At 37.3% G+C, this 20,859-nt stretch overlaps 1 protein-coding gene across 1 annotated transcript in view; it reads left to right on the top strand.

Annotated features, from left to right (window-relative positions):
• The window catches only part of shank1 (SH3 and multiple ankyrin repeat domains 1), a 71,495-nt gene that overhangs the window by 27,660 nt on the left and 22,976 nt on the right, over nucleotides 1-20,859 (top strand). The window contains 10 exon segments of the mRNA XM_048204067.1: nucleotides 1-155; nucleotides 278-445; nucleotides 2,188-2,304; nucleotides 2,628-2,705; nucleotides 3,518-3,584; nucleotides 3,930-4,099; nucleotides 6,252-6,376; nucleotides 6,556-6,704; nucleotides 7,706-7,819; nucleotides 8,208-8,283. Coding sequence (XP_048060024.1) covers nucleotides 1-155; nucleotides 278-445; nucleotides 2,188-2,304; nucleotides 2,628-2,705; nucleotides 3,518-3,584; nucleotides 3,930-4,099; nucleotides 6,252-6,376; nucleotides 6,556-6,704; nucleotides 7,706-7,819; nucleotides 8,208-8,283 — 1,219 coding nt within the window.

Raw genomic sequence — 20,859 nt, 5'->3', positions numbered from 1 at the left:
AGACGCCACTCACTCTGGCCGTACAGACTGAGCCGGGCGGAGGGGAGAACATCAGATTGCTGGTGATGGGGGGAGCTCACATTGACTTTAGGGCAAAGGATGGCTTGACCCCTCTCCACAAGGCCGTCAGAGCACATGGACACACTGCCCTACTGGTAACGCAATCACAAAACCACAACAGAACCTCAGACTCATGATTAGGATGAAATAAATTATGCTCATAATGAAATATTCATATTTAAATCTAATCATCTGGTTTCTTTTTTTTTGTTTTTAGACGCTGTTGTCTTTGGGGGCATCTCCTGATTATAAGGACCGCCGTGGGCTCACACCTCTTTACCACACTGTGCTGATAGGGGGCGACACCTCCTGCTGCGAGACCCTCCTGTACCACAGAGCCAAGCTGGGGCTCCGTGATGAGAATGGCTGGGATGAGACCCATCAGGTACAGAGAAATGCTGAGAAGAAGACTGTGTGTGACATATACAGGAAACACGTGCTATTGCATAGTTGTCTGTGAGTGTTATTTTAAACATACAATTTTATTAAATTCAGATTTTCAGTGATTCTTATGCTGAGAAAACAATTTTATAATTCTTTCAAAAACATTGAAAAAAACCCATACATTTCATCTACTATTTTGTTGTCCCTGTTTTCTTCTTCAGTAAGACTCAAGTACCGCTTCACAGAGACTAACCAGAAACGTTCCTTTTGACTCATATTATATTTCATTTAGCATAATAAGTAATAATATTATTATCGGTATTATTTCAGTGATTCACTTTAAACTAAAAACTATCAATACAGTGGGTCAAAAACATTCACCAAGTTTCTGTTCCCTTAAAAAAGTCAACTCAGCTTTTTTTGCCATTTAAGTTCAGGGGGAAATCATACTGAAACTTTCTCAGAGAAAGTCCTTATGGGGTATTTGACTCATAAATGAAATCCAGATGGAATGTTTAACAAAAGTAAAGTAATTTGCAGTCTTTTATGGTGGAATTTAATAATCCTCAAAGCTAAAAAAAGTATATTAAAGGGTTAGTTCACCCAAAAATGAAAATAATGTCATTAATTCCTCACCCTCATGTCGTTCTACATCCGTAAGACCTTCATTCATCTTCAGAACACAAATTAAGATATTTTTGATGAAATCCGATGGCTCAATGAGACATCAAGTTAATTTACACTTGCCCAAATGCCCAGAAAGCTACTAACATTTAAAACAGTTCATGTGACTACAGTGGTTCAACCTTAATGTTATGAAGGGACAAGAGAACTTTTTGTGTGTCAAAAAAAACCAAAATAACCACTTTTCAACAATATCTAGTGATGGGCGATTTCAAAACACTGTTTCGAATCTTTTTTCGATGCAGTGGTTCGGAGCGCTAAAGACACGTGATTTCAGCAGTTTGGCAGTTTGACACGCGATCTGAACCGCTGATTTGAAGATTCGAAGCAGTGTTTTGAAATCGCCCATCGCTAGATATTGTTGAAAAGTCGCTATTTTGTTTTTTTTTGGCGCACAAAAAAAGTATTCTCGTCGCTTTATAATATAAAGGTTGAACCACTGTAGTCATGTGAACTGTTTTAATTTGTTTTAGTAGCTTTCTGGGTGTTTGAAAGTGTAAATGAACTTGATGTCAATGCAGGCCTCACTGAGCCATCGGATTTCATCAAAAATATCTTAATTTGTGTTCTGAAGATGAATGTAGGTCTTACGGGTGTAGAACGACATGAGGGTGAGTAATTAATGACTGTATTTTCATTTTTGGGTGAACTAACCCTTTAATTCACTGTAAATCTTTACAAATTTTAATGAAATACAAACATAGTGTATCAGCAACAGAGACATTTTTGAATTTCTTTCAAGTACCACTGGTGGAGAATCTCTGCTGAGTCCTTCTCCTCTCTTTGTGCATGTGTGCATTTCCATATCTATTTTGATTCTTTCGTTCTCTTCCTCTCACTCACACATTCACTGCGGTGTTAATTAGCAAAGGTGTCTGTTCTGACAATGTATAAAATCTATTCTTCTCTCCCTCTTCTTCCTTCCTCATGTCAAATGACTGTTTCTGCCTCTTCCTATCCACTTCTCTTTTTTTCTTTCCTCCTCTCTGAACGGTCCTGTGGATCCTTTGTCCATCCTATTTCCTTTCCCTTTCTCTCTCTCTCTCTCCCTCTCTCCAGGCTTGTCAAAATGGGAACTCTCAACACTTAGAGCACCTACTTTTTTATGGTGCGGATTCCTCATCCCAGAACGCCTCAGGAAACACTGCCCTGCACATATGTGCTTTATATAACAAGGTATAACTGCCGCTCTAGGCACAAAAATCAAGCCAAATATTAAAATCTAAAAAATGTCCATCTTACACCAGAATGAATTTTCAGGGTGGTTTATGCTGGTTTGGTGCCATGCTCTTCAGCAGCAAAATTAAAGCCATGCTTTTCACAACTGGAATAGCTAGTCACTAGCATGGCCTTTCTAGTGATGTTTTGAAGATCCCTGTCAAGATTTCATTATTTTGAGTACAAGTGGTGTATTTACTGCAGTGCTAAATTTTTATGAACTGTGCTTATTATAGTTTATGGCCAGCATCAGATGTCTTCTGTCTAATTCTACCGTTTAGGAGAGCTGTGCCCGAATTCTGTTGTATCGAGGAGCCAATAAGGACACAAAGAATAACAGTGGGCAGACCCCCTTCCAGGTAATTATGAGACTGTCACTTTCAGGTTGTTATTAGATTTGTTTTTCAACTCTTTGCATATTATTAACAGCTTAAACCAAGCAATTAAAGAAAACCAAACTCCTCCTAACACTGTTCCAGCCTTTTATATATCCAACATCCCAAAAAAATACATTCTTTACATCTTTACAAGTTAACTTTAAGCACACACACACACACACACACACATATATATATATATATATATATATATATATATATATATATATATATATATATATATATATATATATATATACTTAAAGTTAGTGTGAAGAATGTATTTTTTTGGATGTTAAAATACATCCTTCAGTTCCAGTTAAATGAGACAACTCTAAGTTAGCATAATAATAATGAAAATAATAATGTATAAGATCAATGTGTTGATGGATGGATGAATTTTTTTATTATTAGTCTTTATGATTGAGTTTTTAAAATTAGATACTTTTGTGCTTGTAAACACATTTTTTATTTTTGCACTCCCATCTGGTGATGCTAGTGGCACAGAAATGACACATTTTACTTTCTGTTCTGTAGTTTGTAGTGTGTTATCGTGAAGCGTTTTTGTATGCACTGCGAGTCCCAGGTGGAGTGAAGCTGCAGCGAGCTGAAATAGTTTTACTTAACCTCAGCCATCTCCACAGACCCAGCTGTGATCATGCGTTTGTGTTTAATATGAAGGAAAGTGGATGCGTGTGTGTGTGTTTGTTTAATATTGTGTTATTCCCAAGCCTTGCGTCACTGTGCGTCATTCACAGATGCAAATAGTTAGCGTGTGTGAACTTCTTTTCTAGGTGGCTGTGATGTCTGGCCATTTTGAGCTGGGAGAAATCATTAAAAACCATCGAGAATCAGACGTAGGTAAGGAGCGGAGATTTATTTTGGTTGTGCTGGTATTTTTATTCTGTGTAAAATAACTTATTTGCGCTGCAAACTGAGTGACATTTGGTGCATGATACTTTTGTCTCTCTTTAGCTGTGTAGCGATTCACAGTCCCTAAGCAGTGTTCACTGCTCCCTACACACTCAGCAGGGGAAATGTTGAAGTTCACTTCATTTGTATTGCTTTGCAGCATCATCAAACACAGACGACACGTGCAGAATATATTATGAAGTCTATTTCGCAGGAAAATATTGGGCAATTTTCTGTCTCTTTTTGCATCTGTTCTCTCTCTGTATTACTATTTTTCTCCTAATTTGATGTCAGTTCCATTTTTGGAGTCTCCGAAGTTCGCCCCCCAGAGGAGGGAGAGTTCACGTACTCTTGGATTGCCCCATCCTCACCCCTTTATGAGGGCCAACAGTGACAACAGCATGAATGTACCAGACTGGATCGCCTTTCCCAATGCTGCTGGATCAAACATTGTCTCCGTGCAGGTAATTTATGAGTGAATTTCAAAATTTGAATTTACCTTGGCATAGTTGAATAACAAGAGTTCAGTACATGGAAATGACATACATTGAGTTTCAAACTCCATTGCTTTCTCTTGCTCATGTAAATCTCAAAACACGCGGATCTCAACATAACACCGACCATAACAGTCGGGGTGTACGCCCCAATATTTGCATGTGCCAGCCCATGTTCCCAACATTATGAAAGGCATTAGACAAGGGCAGCCAGTAACATCTGGATCTGTGCACAGCTGAATCAACAGACTAGGTAAGCAAGAACAACAGCGAAAATGGCAGATGGAGTGATAATAATAACTGACATGATCCATGATATCATGATATTTTTAGTGATATTTGTAAATTGTCTTTCTAAATGTTTCGTTAGCATGTTGCTAATGTACTGTTAAATGAGGTTAAAGTTACCATCGTTTATTACTGAATTCACGGAGACAAGAGTCGTCGCTATTTTCATTTTTAAACACTTGCAGTCTGTATAATGCATAAACACAACTTCGTTCTTTATAAATCTCTCCAACAGTGTAGCATTAGCCGTTAGCCACGGAGCATATAGCCTCAAACTCATAGAGAATCAAATATAAACATCAAAATAAATACTTTACTCACATAATTCGAAGCATGCCTACAGCATGCATGACGAACATCTTGTAAAGATCCATTTGAGGGTTATATTAGCTGTGTGAACTTTGTAAATGTGCTGTAATATAATCGAGAGCTCGTGTGGCAGGGAGCACGCGAATTAAAGGGGCGGCGCGCTAAAAAAATCAGTGCATAGTTAATGATGCCCCAAAATAGGCAGTTAAAAAAATTAATTTAAAAAAAATCTATGGGGTATTTTGAGCTGAAACTTCACAGACACATTCAGGGGACACCTTAGACTTACAGTACAGTCCAAAAGATTGGAACCACTAAGATTTTTAATGTTTTTAAAAGAAGTTTCGTCTGCTCACCAAGGCTACATTTATTTAATTAAAAATACAGTAAAAAACAGTAATATTGTGAAATATTATTACAATTTAAAATAACTGTTTTCTATTTGAATATATTTCACAAAGTAATTTATTCCTGTTATGGCAAAGCTGAATTTTCAGCATCATTACTCCAGTCTTCAGTGTCACATGATCCTTCAGAAATCATTCTAATATGCTGATCTGCTGCTCAAGAAACATTTAATGTGTACAATTGTACAAAATATTTGTGTACAATATTTTTTTTCAGGATTATTTTATGAATAGAAAGTTCAAAAGAACAGTGTTTATCTGAAATCTAATCTTTTGTAACATTATAAATGTCTTTACTGCCACTTTTGATTGATTTAATGCATCCTTGCTGAATAAAAGTATTCATTTCTTTAATTTCTTTTAAAAAAAATAAAAATAAAAATTCTTACTGACCCCAAACTTTTGAACGGTAGTGTATAATGCTACAGAAGCTTTGTATTTCAGATAAATGCTGTTCTTTTGAACTTTCTATTCATCAAGGAATCCTGAAAAAAAAAGTACACAACTGTTTTCAACATTGAAAATAATCATAAATGTTTACTGAGCAGCAAATCAGCATATTAGAATGATTTCTGAAGGATCATGTGACACTGAAGACTGGAGTAACGATGCTGAAAATTCAGCTTTGCATCACAGGAATAAATTACTTTGTCAAATATATTTAAATAGAAAACAGTTATTTTAAATTGTAATAATATTTCACAATATTACTGTTTTTTACTGTATTTTTAATTAAATAAATGTAGCCTTGGTGAGCAGACGAAACTTCTTTTAAAAACATTAAAAATCTTAGTGGTTCCAAACTTTTGGACTGTACTGTATATTACATCTTTTAAAAAGCATTCTTGGGCACCTTTAAAAAATATGTAAAAACAAGGTGAAAATTATACATTTAAATTCATTAAAGCTATTCATTAGCATTCCTGTTCATCTCAATAAGAGGAATTAAAGGACTAAATGGGCCATACTAACCAGCCAAACCTTGAGCCTTTGGTTTGACAGTGTGTGTATAATATTGTTTTACTCTGTTGGTTTGGACAAAATACTTACCCACAGATGTTATCAGAACATTTTTTATTGTTACTCTCCTGCTCATTGTATTTATGTGTATCTGTCAGGGCCTAAAGCATGGCGGCACCTTGCGTAGCTCCAGCAGTCCCCGTGGAGCACGAACCCGTTCCCCGTCCCGTGGCCGAACAGGTGACAGAGACGATCGGAGCCGGCAAACACGTGGAAGACAAGGGTGAGAAAGACAGAGTAAAAAAAGGACAAGGTTATAGCTTGTCATTCAGTGAACTCTATGCCTAAATCATCATCAATATTCACGTCCTATGAAGACAGACGCCTGAATGAGTAGAGCCAGTAATAAATGTGCATAAATGAATGTTAACCCCGTTGTCTGATATGCGTGCCTTTGTACAGGGCGGGCTCCATCAGTAGTCAGGGCACAGCAAGCGGGCAGCGGCGGCGTCTCTACAGCGCCGTGCCTGGCCGTGTGTTTGTGGCCACCCGCTCGCACACGGCCCAGGGGGACCGCGAGATCAGCTTCAACAAGGGAGACAAAGTCAAAGGTGAATGTGTGTGTGTGACTCTTCGTGGACAGGAGCAATGATATGCTGTCTGTCGGCTAGAGTGCCATTAAATGTGTCTTTGTTTCTGTATGTTTTTCACAGGTGTGGATAAACGTTGTCTGTGTATGTATTCTGGTGATATGTGTTGGTATGTCAGTATATGTCTGTTTGTGAGCAATGCCAATGTGCATGCAAGTGTGTGTGTGTGTGTGTGTGTATGTATAATTCTAGAGTAAATGTTTCGATCTACCACCATAGCTTGCATATATGCATGTCCCATCATACATTAAGTGATGGTGACTTTGCATGTGATTTGTGATTTAATGTGTGTGTGTTTCAGTGTGTTTGTGTGTACCTAAGAGTGTTTATCAGGGGCATCATGCACCGTTTTGGTCAAATAAATGCAGCCTCGGTGAGCATAAGAGAATTGTTTTAAAAAAAATTGTACTGACCACAAACTTTTGAACAGTAGTATAAATATGAATGTAAATCTATGGATATAAATTTTTTCGGCTTAGAAAGCCAAATTCACCATTGAGCTAGATAAATCTCTGACTATTTTAGATGCATACATATTGTTTAAATCTATTAATTTCAAAAACTGTGTCTGACATATGAATAGAAATTCTCCCCAAAAGTTTCTAATATGGGACAGTCATGCAAAAGTCATGGAAACGAACTGGTCAAAAAGGATGTGAAGCATGTGTTTATAGCCATGTATGAAAAAAAATGACTACAAAAAGTCATGAACTGCAAAAGCCATACAGTTTAAAGAAAAAAATTGGTGGAAGGTGCAACTCAATTAGATGTAAACTCATAAATGAGTGATTTCTGCCACAGCATTTTAGATAAACCCTTTTTACCCACAATAATCGTGTAACTTTATAATGAAAGATTGTATTTGCATGTGTTTGAATGTGTATTTGTGGCTATACACTGTTCATATGTTTACTGCTCACACACACACACACACACTGTTGTTTCTCTCTGGATTCTCTCAGTGCTGAGTGTGGGCGAAGGAGGCTACTGGGAGGGGACGGTTCGAGGGCGCACGGGCTGGTTCCCCTCTGACTGCGTGGAGGAGGTGGCTCTCCGCAGCCTAGAGACTCGTTCAGGTGAGACTCCTCTCTCACACGCACACACATTACACACACTTTATAAGTATCAAAGACATCCATGCTACACTCTGAGCTGTCGTTTTGATAGTCCCAGATGTAGTTGTAGGACAGTCGGACTGCCACAGCTTCTCTGTGAAGTTGTGATATCAGACTCGGTGAGGGAGAGCAGCTATGATGACTATTAATAGTTTACAGCACTACTGGAGTGTGAGAGATACCGATTGTGCCATTTCACGCTGGCTAAATTCACTGTGGTTTGGGCCACCGCGCTCTGTCAGAGCGGGAAACTTCAAGTCAGATATATATTTTCTTGTCATGCTGTAGTTACACCTTCATACACACAAACTCGTGATGATGTGGATGCGGTTGTGTTTGCGTCATTCAGAGAGCCGCAGTGAGAGAGCCAAGCGACTCTTCCGACATTACACCGTTGGATCCTACGACAGCTTTGACGCGCCCAGGTAAGAACAATTTTACACTTTTTATGTTGGTGGATTGCTGATGTGTTGATTGTAATGAAGGACTGACTAGAGGGGGTTTAGCTAGTGGACCAGCATAAAATACTCACTAAAGCATAAAATACAAAAATGAGCAGTTAAAAGAAATCTTGCTGGTTAAGGTAGTTAAGCTGAGTATAAATAAGCTGTTCATTTCAACATACGGATTCTTTTCTCACAACTGAAAAATCGAAAGTGATGTGCATTCTTGATCATTTGCTCACCTCTCATGGGTTTTCGTTCGTGCACGTGGAGAGTTTTCTGTCAATTCTTCTTCTAAACTGCTGCCGTTGGCATCAACTCACCTGAGGAGGCCTTGGCGCCTTTTCTCGCACTGCTGTGAGTGAGTGAGTGATAGACTGACAGGCATGGAGATGGTGATGCCAGCGTGTGATTCATGCATCGCAATGTTTGCGGCCTGTGAAGCTGGTTTTGGAAATCAGACGCAAGTCTGTTAAATTAATTTCAGGATTAAATAGCTGAGGTTGACATTGAAGAATGTGATGTGTCACTTTAATGGTTTATGTACAGAATAATTTCTGTAATATATTTTGTATAAAGCTATACATGCATTGATTGTAATTCTAAAATAAATCTGAATTACAGCTTACAGATTGTTCAGATATTCTGTGAAAAAACTACTTTACATCTAGTTGTTGTGCCGTGGTCATTGAAGTGGTTAAAGTGTGACATAGCACAGCTCATGCTCTTAGTATGAAGGTTGGTAAAACGAGACGAGTGTGTGATATATGAATCCGGCGTTACTCTTGCTGAGGGTAATAATGACCAATAGTGTGCAGACATTGTACATAATCGAACAATTGTGAGAATTTGATATCTACACGTCCATGGAATGTATGAGGGCTGTAGAGAGCACATCAATATCAAAATCCCGGACATTTAGAATGAATCCCAGTGGGATGCACGTCCAGACGTATAGTATGGTCACACTACCTTATTTTGTTACAAACTAAATAAGGTAGTTATTTGGGCAAAAGTTCGTTCTTCTGCTGAGCACCAAAAAAGATGTTTTGAAGAATGTTGGTAACCAAACAGTTTTGGTGGCCATTGTTGATCCATAATATAAGATTTGTTCTTTTATGTCACTATCCTTTTAAGATCCACTACAAACATTTTTACAAACAGTCTTTAATTTACAGAGCCCCTAAAGGGACATGGTGATGGAAAAAATATAACATGGGAGGAAAAATATATATTTCAATGTTTTTGCGTTTGCTCGCAAAACTTCTCCTGCATTCTTTGCGAGCAAACGCAAAAGCATTGAAATATATATTTTTCCTCCCATGTTATATTTTTTCCACCACCATGTCCCTTTTATGGAAGCTTGTTTCCGCCACTGAATAAAAAAAAGGTAATGACTTTTTATCTCACAATTCTGACTTTTTTCTTGCAATTGCAAGTTTACATCTTGCAATTCTCACTTTTTTTCTCAGAATTGTGCGATATAAAGTCGCAATTGCGAGTTATATTAAGAATTCAGAATTGCGTGATATAGTCGCAGTTGCATGTTATAAAGTCAGAATTGTGAGATAAACAAGCAATTGTGAGTTATAAAATCAGAATTGTGTAATATAAAGTCACAGTTGCATGTTATAAAGTCAGAATTGCGAGATAAACAAGCAATTGTGAGTTATAAAGTCAGAATTGTGTGATATAAAGTCGCAATTGTGAGTTATATTAAGAATTGCGTGATATAAACTCATAATTGTGAGTTATAAAGTCAAAATTGCGTGATATAGTCGCAGTTGCATGTTATAAAGTCAGAAATGTGAGATAAACAAGCAATTGTGAGTTATAAAGTCAGAATTCTGTGATATAAAGTCGCAATTGTGAGTTATATTAAGAATTGCGTGATATAAACTCATAATTGTGAGTTATAGTCAGAATTGCGTGATATAGTCGCAGTTGCATGTTATAAAGTCAGAATTGTGAGATAAACAAGCAACTGTGAGTTATAAAGTCAGAATTGTGTGATATAAAGTCGCAATTGCATGTTATAAAGTCAGAATTGCGAGATATAAACAAGCAACTGCGAGTTGTAAAGTCAGAATTACGTGATATAGTCGCAATTGCATGTTATAAAGTCAGAATTGTGAGATAAACAAGCAATTGTGAGTTATAAAGTCAGAATTGCGTGATATAGTCGCAATTGCATGTTATAAAGTCAGAATTGCGAGATATAAACAAGCAACTGCGAGTTATAAAGTCAGAATTGCGTGATATAGTCGCAATTGCATGTTATAAAGTCAGAATTGCGAGATATAAACAAGCAACTGCGAGTTATAAAGTCAGAATTGCGTGATATAGTCGCAATTGCATGTTATAAAGTCAGAATTGCGTGATATAAACTCATAATTGCGAGTTATAAAGTCAGAATTGCGTGATATAAACTCAATTTCGAGTTATAGTCAGAATTGCATGATATAAACTCATAATTGCGAGTTATAAAGTCAGAATTGCGTGATATAAACAAGCGATTGCGAGTTATAAAATCAGAATTGTGTGATATAAAGTCGCAATTGCATGTTATAAAGTCAGAATTGCGAGATAAACAAGCAATTGCGAGTTATAAAGTCAGAATTGTGAGATAAACAAGCAATTGTGAGTTATAAAGTCAGAATTGTGTGATATAAAGTCGCAATTGCATGTTATAAAGTCAGAATTGCGAGATAAACAAGCAATTGTAAGTTATAAAGTCAGAATTGTGTGATATAAAGTCGCAATTGCGAGTTATATTAAGAATTGCGTGATATAAACTCATAATTGCATGTTATAAAGTCAGAATTGCGAGATAAAGCAATTGTGAGTTATAAAGTCAGAATTGTGTGATATAAAGTCGCAATTGCGAGTTATATTAAGAATTGCGTGATATAAACTCATAATTGTGAGTTATAAAGTCAGAATTGTATGATATAAAGTCGCAATTGCATGTTATAAAGTCAGAATTGCGAGATATAAACAAGCAACTGCGAGTTATAAAGTCAGAATTGCATGATATAGTCGCAATTGCATGTTATAAAGTCAGAATTTTGAGATATAAACAAGCAACTGTGAGTTATAAAGTCAGAATTGCGTGATATAAAGTCGCAATTGCATGTTATAAAGTCAGAATTGTGAGATAAACAAGCAGTTGCGAGTTATAAAGTCAGAATTGTGTGATATAAAGTCGCAATTGCATGTTATAAAGTCAGAATTGCGAGATATAAACTCATAATTGCGAGTTATAAAGTCAGAATTGCGTGATATAGTCGCAATTGCATGTTATAAAGTCAGAATTGTGAGATAAACAAGCAATTGTGAGTTATAAAGTCAGAATTGTGTGATATAAAGTCGCAATTGCATGTTATAAAGTCAGAATTGCGTGATATAAACTCATAATTGCATGTTATAAAGTCAGAATTGCGTGATATAAACAAGCAACTGCGAGTTATAAAGTCAGAATTGCGTGATATAGTCGCAATTGCATGTTATAAAGTCAGAATTGCGAGATATAAACAAGCAACTGCGAGTTATAAAGTCAGAATTGCGTGATATAGTCGCAATTGCATGTTATAAAGTCAGAATTGCGAGATATAAACAAGCAACTGCGAGTTATAAAGTCAGAATTGCGTGATATAGTCGCAATTGCATGTTATAAAGTCAGAATTGCGAGATATAAACAAGCAACTGCGAGTTATAAAGTCAGAATTGCGTGATATAGTCGCAATTGCATGTTATAAAGTCAGAATTGCGAGATATAAACAAGCAACTGCGAGTTATAAAGTCAGAATTGCGTGATATAGTCGCAATTGCATGTTATAAAGTCAGAATTGCGTGATATAAACTCATAATTGCGAGTTATAAAGTCAGAATTGCGTGATATAAACTCAATTTCGAGTTATAGTCAGAATTGCATGATATAAACTCATAATTGCGAGTTATAAAGTCAGAATTGCGTGATATAAACAAGCGATTGCGAGTTATAAAGTCAGAATTGCGTGATATAAACTCATAATTGCGAGTTATAAAGTCAGAATTGCGTGATATAAACTCATAATTGCGAGTTATAAAGTCAGAATTGCATGATATAGTCGCAATTGCATGTTATAAAGTCAGAATTGTGAGATATAAACAAGCAACTGCGAGTTATAAAGTCAGAATTGTGTGATAAAGTCGCATTTGCATTATAAAGTCAGAATTGCGTGATAAAGTTGCATTTGCATTATAAAGTCAGAATTGCGTGATAAAGTCGCATTTGCATTATAAAGTCAGAATTGCGTGATATAAACAAGCAATTGCGAGTTATAAAGTCAGAATTGCGTGATATAAACTCATAATTGCGAGTTATAAAGTCAGAATTGTGTGATATAAATTCATAATTACGAGTTATAAAGTCAGAATTGCATGATATAGTCGCAATTGCATGTTATAAAGTCAGAATTGTGAGATATAAACAAGCAACTGCGAGTTATAAAGTCAGAATTGTGTGATAAAGTCGCATTTGCATTATAAAGTCAGAATTGCAAGATATAAACTCTGGCAATTCTGTTTTGTTTTGTTTTTTTCAAAATTACGAGTTTATATCTCGCAATTCTGAGAAAAAAGTCAGAATTGTGAGCTAAAAAGTCACAATTATCTTTTAAATTGAATTATTCTGTGGTGGAAATAAGCTTCCATACCCTTTGGAGGCTCAGTTTTAATTAAGTCTTTTTTGGCACTAAAGAATTCTAAATATATCTAAAGAATTTTTAGATATTTTGACCTGGAAAATGAGTGTATATGTAAATGTGTGCTAAATGAAGTTTGACCATTGCCTTCACATCTTGCGTCTCCACTTCCCTGCTTCTTGCGTTTTTAAACACAAAAACGGGTGTGAATAGCCTCCAAGTCATCATCAGTAATCTACTTTTATAGGATGGTTCACATAAAATGTGTCATCTACTCAGGGCCATCGTCAGGGGCTTGGAAAAACGAGGGGAGTCACTGAAGTCCTCTATGTTGTATCCTGGGGGAGCAGGATGGGTCTAAAAATATTGTCCCAGCCCCTTTGAATTTAAGTGACAGTCTAATGAAACTTTGCACAAGACTGTAATATCTGTTTTTGGTGGCCATATTGTACTCTCATTCTCTTTCTCAGTCTGTCTAGCTGTCTGTGAGTCGTGTGCTGGTAAATTAACACTGCTGAGCTCTTTTCATTAGCGCCTCACAGTAAACAAAGCTGCTTCATGTGATGTCTTTCTGTCCCAGCCACAGAGAGAGCTCACACTCACCTCATCCCAACAGCCTGCACTACAACACAATACAAGCACAGCAAATTATTTACATACAAATATACACATTATAAATCACATTCATTATTATACTCTGAATCTCGCAGGTCACACTCACTCGCTCCCATTCGCGCACGTGTAGAAATCACACACATTAATACTCTTTACTGTGTTTTCAGTTTCAAATTATTTTTTCACCCCTCTATTTTTGGCTTCCTCACCCCCTTATCCTGCTCTTACTCTCCCTTGTGCTCCCTCTCTCTCTTTTAATTCCTCCCATTTTACTCACCCCCTGCACTCTTTCATTTTCTCTCCATCACCCTCCCACCCCTGTGGTGACTCCATCTGGAGGTCAGACTATGAAGGGCACTAAAGAGAAAGAGAGAGCAGCTGAGCAGCAGCAAGAAAATGAGCTCCTGATTTTTTAGTTTTAATGTTGTTTTAAGATAAGACATACATTCAGTTTTGATAAATTTCAAGAATACAAGACTTCTACAACTTATTACCTACAAAAAGAATTAATCAAGAAAACTAGCTGACAGCAGGCCAAAAGGTCTTACAACTGCCACAGAGAGAAAAGAAGAGCTCTCAGAGTGAGTACAGATATACTACATGAGATCTGCAATCAACTGCCTATATTTTGGGAAAAGATTTGGCCAAAAACTGTTTTTTGAACAAATTAAGCTACAATATATGGGCTAACTCCAGTGGATATCGGCATATTTATAAAACAACAACAACTACCAGAATATTTGAACAATGACAGAATCAATCCCCATAACATACCCATCTAAAGCTACCAATGAGATCTTAAAGAAAAGACATAAAGAAATATATATACATACACACAAATACTTTTACAGCATTTATTAATCTAGATTAATGTTTCTACATATTCTGCAATACATTAATACATTTTAAGGTTAATATTAGTTAATGTATTATCAATAAACATCAAATAACAATCAACACATTTTATATTGGTAAATTAATATTAACCTAGATTAATAAATGCTGTAAAATTCGCTCTTTCGTTGTTCAAAATATGTCTCTCTTCTTCCTCCAACCTCGGTTCTTCTGTTTTCATCTCAGACCCACTTTTCCAGGACCTCACAGATCACTAAGTCCTTTCTGGCATTGCCTCACCACCTCCATCATTGTCCTTCTCTCGACGAGTCATTTTTAATGGCAACCTTCCTCTCTGTGCTTCATCCCTCCTTGTCTTCCTTCGGTCGGTGCACATTCAATTGTGTCACAATTCCAGCGCCCTTGTCCCTGAGCTCCCTGCAGCACTCTCTTTTTCCCTTTCCAACGCACGTGATCTCTTTATAGGACAGTGATCTGTGAAATAGGGTCAAGGACGTACAGTATAATTTCAGGTAAAAGTTCACCAAATGAGTCCTGCGCGGTCTTGCAGTGAAAATGTGCCAGCAAGTTTTCTGGCATCGATACAGATATGAGAACACGTGTACAAATACATACTGTACTGTACAGGCACACATACGCCTTCTGCCACTATCCACACTTCCTTACCCCTTCTCTTCCTGCTGCTTCTCCCTCTCTTTCGCTCACTCTCGCTCTTTCTCCCCTCCTCTCTCTCTCTCTCACTTCATCACACACATGCTCTGAATGAACAGCGGTGTGGTGTAGTACCATGTACCAGGATAGAAAGAGTGTGAGAGTTGTAGAAAGAGGAAGAATAAGGCAGTAGATTGTGGATCCAGCAATGCCGTAGAGAGAGCGAAGGAGGCAGAGGGAGACGGAGGGGGAGGGCAAAGAGGACCAACATCGACATCCAACGAAAGAGGCTTTGACAGAGATGATGTGAGTTCTTGCTTTCTCTCCCCTTTAGCTCACTCTTTCTCTTCTTGTTCATGTCTCTCTCTTCCCAGTTCCCTCATCCTTGACCGTTTTCCTCCCGAGGGACGGAGATGCGCGGCTGTGTTTCCCTCTTTTTCGATTCCCTCGCTCCCTCTCCTCCTGCATTCATAGGTTCCGCTTTGTTTACAGACATTGTTAAAGGAGGGGGGAGGTGACACGGGTAGGGGGAGGGGTCTCTCTCTACCTACTTGTGTTTGCGTTGTCCGGTGGGTACATTGTGTGTTTGTTTTTAAAGGGATAGTTCACCCTAAAATGATCATTCTGTCATCATTTATTCACTATCATGTTGTTTCGAAACCCTCTGAGAACTTTAGCCAAATGTCTGAGCTGCTCTCTTCCATATACATTTGGAGGTGAAAGGGGACTCTATCACTGTAAAAAGTAGTCCAAAAATAGTTTTGTTGGTATAAATTAAGGTGTTTTGGTTGATTCAGCGATATTAAATAATGTTTTTGACTTGGATAAAACCAGTTCATTTAGATGTTACTTTTTTTTTCAGTGTAGGGCAGTGGTTCTCAATCGGGGGACCGAGGCCCACTAGAAGACATCAGCTAACCTCTAAGGGGGCAGTGGCGTAGGCAGAACTTTATTTTTGGCCGGGCCTAGGCAAAAGTGAGCGAGCACTTTCACGTAGGGTCCTTCACTTTCCTACATATTCCTTATTGCCAAAAGCAAACTAACTGACTCAATGTTCAGGTAATTACAATAATTTTTTCTTTTGTTTTATTGAAAATAAACTGCAGTAGAACACGCACAGTAAAACATGTTTGTAACTACGTGGGGGGAAAGCGTGTCCAGTGTCAACATAACCAAAATGTATCCACGATAGGACTAAGCACTAAATACTGTTGCATATTACAATACTCAATAATGTTATAACAAAGCTGTGTAGAAACAATCCCTCACGTCTGTTCAATTGACCCTTCGCAAAGACCCGCCCCCCTTAGTTACTGTTGCTTTGTCCGACAAGCCGTGGCGCTGTCACGCCACACAGAGTGGAAAAATACATCGCGGAGCAAAGAGGACACTGACAACACGTCGACAGACAAGACAGAACAGGTTACTTATGATATTAAACAAAGTCCCAGCTTTCAAATTGTGTAATTTTTTAAGAAATTAGAACAATAAAAACTAGGGCTGCACGATATATCGCATGAGATTGTCACGCGCATTTCGTCAGTAAAGCCGGTTCCCTGATTACCGCTAAATCGCCATCACCTGCTTTCAAATGGAGCGGCATTTAATAGACAGAGCCGTAGATCACTGAAAAGCCACGCAATATCACGTTCATTATCGAAGGCGATTCATCTGCGATATGAACACGATATTGCATGGCTTTTCAGTGATCTACGGTTCTGTCTATCAGGATTTGAGATGTTATAATAATGGTTGTAATGATATTAAAATAAATGAAACAACAGTACTTTAATAAATATTATATTTCTACAATAACTGGGGGGCCTATTCAACTGGCTGGGCCTATGCCCATCAGGCTTGTCTGTTGGCTACGCTCCTGCTAAGGAGGCCTTAAAATGACTTAAAGTGATTTAAAATAAGAAAAAATAAGCATTCAAATCAGTTAACAACTAAAAATCATGATACCTCTGATTTTTAATTCACTCCCTAAACAATCCTAAAGGATTCTCACAGTCTTGAAAAACCTGGATATATGAGGTATACTAATTTTAAAAGTGTGATTTCTAGACCTGGAAAAGTCACATAAATTTAACAAAATCTTTCATCCCCATGGGCATTTTTATAATGAATATACATTTTTGTAGTTATGCCAAGCTCTAAAATATTTGATCAGGTAGAAATTGTGAGTAAAATATATTTTTAAGAATCATTATTCTTAATCTTTATCCAGTAAATCATAACCAACTGGAAAAGTCATGAAAATTCATTGGTTGAAAAGAGTGGGAACCCTGAAGAACATTTAAAACTTCTTAGATCATGCAGTTTTGTTCACAGAAACTAGAAGTGTCGGCTCTTTGAATTATATTTTGGAGTCCAAAAAGTTGAAATCTACCACTCTAGGGGCTGTCAAGAAAAAAAAAAATCATAAAAATTAGTCTTTACAACTTGTGCACTATTTTCCGAAGTCATCTGATTTCATATGATAAGATTTCTGTACTATATAGCATACATGAATTACCTGTAGCAGATCTATACAGGTGGAGCTGGGGAAGGTGGAGGGTTTCTGAAAGCACACTGCAACTGTTACAGCAAATGCTGACCAAGTTCCTAAAGGTTGAGCAGTGAGCTTATTGGCTACTGATACAGCAGGAACCAATCAGCTGTGCCCTATAGAGAATGATGTGATTGCAAGCAGACTGAGTTAAGGATCTATCAGCCGGCGTCATCTAGCGTTTCACGACAGAACTTTGTATTTGTGTGAAAGCAGTCATGATTTAAATTTTAAAGTCATGATTCCCTGAAAATCTGGCTTGATAACCATTCACTTTCATTGTATTTTTGGGGTGAACTATCCCTTTAAGGAAAGAGAATGATTTTAAGGGTTTTTAGCGTCCACTCAAGGTCATTGCAGAAATAAGGGGTGGTGTCAGTGTAGAACTATGATAATAAGAGAAGACGGGGGAAAAAGAAAGGGCAGAGAGGGACAGAGTGTGATAGGTGTGGGAGGACAAGCAGAGGAAGAGGAAGGAACAAAGGTCAGATGGACAGAAGGTGGAAGAGGAAGCAGATGGGTGTGGAAGTGTATACATCTGTCACGGTGCAGAGACAGGAACAGAGCAACAGGTTCAGAAGTTAAGAAAAATACACCACAAACAAGAGCAATACCCACATTCTTACATTTGAGTCAGTAAGAAGAGTTTGAGATCATTCTCATGGCCTTTCCTTTACAGATATCCCCACTAACAGTTGGGTTGTGTAAGTAAACATATTATCCACTAGGCTCTGTCCAGTGGAAAGTGAAATTAATATTAATCTCTCTTAGTCTTCATGTTTGTGTGACAGTGATTACTTAACCGTGTACCAATGGTAGCATGCGTGGCTAATGTCGCTGTCCCATGGTCTTCTTATTAGTCTGATTAACATGTAGAGACTCTCGGACCATTACAAACATTGAGCTCATTAACACGCCAATGACTTTTTGACTGTTAATTAATTTTATATAATTATGTGAATTATTTTATTCAATTATTAATTATAAATCAGTCATGCTTATCTCTGCACAAAATACTTTTTGTGTTCTTTCATACATTTAAAGATTAATGTCTTAATTAGACAATCCCTTTCAGTCTTGAAGGTTTTACAGTAACTCCTGTTATTAATGCTTTTATAATACATAACTTCAGTCTTATTACTCAGATGTTTATTGCAGTAGTTTTGTGGCTTGCAGTAGTATTTTTATTGTTTTGCCTAGGCATATGATCTTCATCTCTTTGAAACATAAATGTAATGTAAACAGAAAGGTATTTTTTAAGAGTTGTTTTCAAAACAAGAGACAAGATAATTACTATTACAATGCATTCTTACTAGTGATCGACCGATATTGATTTTTTTAGAACCGATACCGATAATTTGTGTGTTTATGTGCCCGATAACCGATATGCAGAACCAATATTTATTTACTGTTATACTTCTGTTTTTGACACGATTAACACCACTGAACTGAACAAACTTTTTATTTATAACAATCACTCCCTCCTTGCATAGAAAACAAAATAAATCTTATTTATATACCAATAAATAGAGGGGTCTGAAAGTGCAAAAAAATAAAGTGCACTGTTACTAAGCTGTTTTTGTTGAAAATTAGTAGTCTTTCATGTTAACTTTAATCTTCATATTAAAAAATTTTTTTTTTTTTTATGAAAAGCATCAGCAGAAACACTAATAATAACAATAAGCAAAATAAATGTAGAATGTCTGTTTTCAGTTAATAAATTAAAGACAGGAGTCATATCAACTTTGCAGAAATGTAATACTTCATTTTAAACTACAGTTTTAGTAGATTTATAAACTGTTTAATAGGCTAAAGAGTGAAGAATAATTCGCTGGATAATGTTAAATAACTGAATAATATTCTCTGGAATATTGGAATATAACAAACAAAACATTGTATTTTATTGCATTTCTCAACTGGTATGTTATATCAGAATTATTAATAATGTTTTAGTCATTCTAGATTATAAAATATAAAGCACTGTTTATCTATGCATACACAGAACTATAGGCCTACTCAAACTGCGATCGCTCGCGGATAATAAATAATTAATTTCCAAAGAGTTGCGTTTACTTGGATGTTTCTTAGCGAATTTATGGTTATATAGTAAATGTTTATATAATTACAGTGTTTTTATATAAACATTTACTATATAATCTGTAAATGTGAGCTTGCTGCATAAACTATAAATACATTTCAGGCATTTATGTAACACATCTAATGGCTGTGTTAAATAATGTTTACTAATTACAGCAAAGCAGGTAAGTGTACTTTACCTGTGCACGCCGTTGTCTCGTCTCCCCTCAGATGTACTGTAATGGCGATCCTGCGCGCAATTCTCAAAACACCCACAAGATGGTGGTGTTTATCGGTAAATAGACAGCATCACTGATTATAATGGGTTCTATTGTCTTTTGATGTGTTGTGTCGCACCGCTCGCACCCGGTGTAGACAGCATCACTGATTATAATGGGTTCTATTGTCTTTTGATGTGTTGTGTCGCACCGCTCGCACCCGGTGTAGACAGCATCACTGATTATAATGGGTTCTATTGTCTTTTGATGTGTTGCGTTGTGTCGCGCCGCTCGCACCCGGTGTAGACAGCATCACTGATTATAATGGGTTCTATTGTCTTTTGACGCGTTGTGTTGTGTCGCGCCGCTCGCATCTGGTGTAGACAGTATCACTGATTATAATGGGTTCTATTGTCTTTTGATGCGTTGTGTCGCGCCGCTCGCACCCGGTGTAGACAGCATCACTGATTATAATGGGTTCTATTGTCTTTTGATGTGTTGTGTTGCACCGCTCGCACCCGGTGTAGACAGCATCACTGATTATAATGGGTTCTATTGTCTTTTGATGCGTTGTGTCGCACCGCTCACATCCGGTGTAGACAGCATCACTGATTATAATGGGTTCTATTGTCTTTTGATGTGTTGTGTTGCACCGCTCGCACCCGGTGTAGACAGCATCACTGATTATAATGGGTTCTATTGTCTTTTGACGCGTTGTGTCGCACCGCTCGCATCCGGTGTAGACAGCATCACTGATTATAATGGGTTCTATTGTCTTTTGATGTGTTGTGTCGCGCCGCTCGCATCCGGTGTAGACAGCATCACTGATTATAATGGGTTCTATTGTCTTTTGACGCGTTGTGTCGCACCGCTCACATCCGGTGTAGACAGCATCACTGATTATAAT

This window comes from Megalobrama amblycephala, linkage group LG1 (assembly GCF_018812025.1).
Source record: "Megalobrama amblycephala isolate DHTTF-2021 linkage group LG1, ASM1881202v1, whole genome shotgun sequence".
NCBI classification, from domain to species: Eukaryota; Metazoa; Chordata; class Actinopteri; order Cypriniformes; family Xenocyprididae; genus Megalobrama; species Megalobrama amblycephala.
This window is presented reverse-complemented; position numbering and strand designations above follow the sequence as displayed.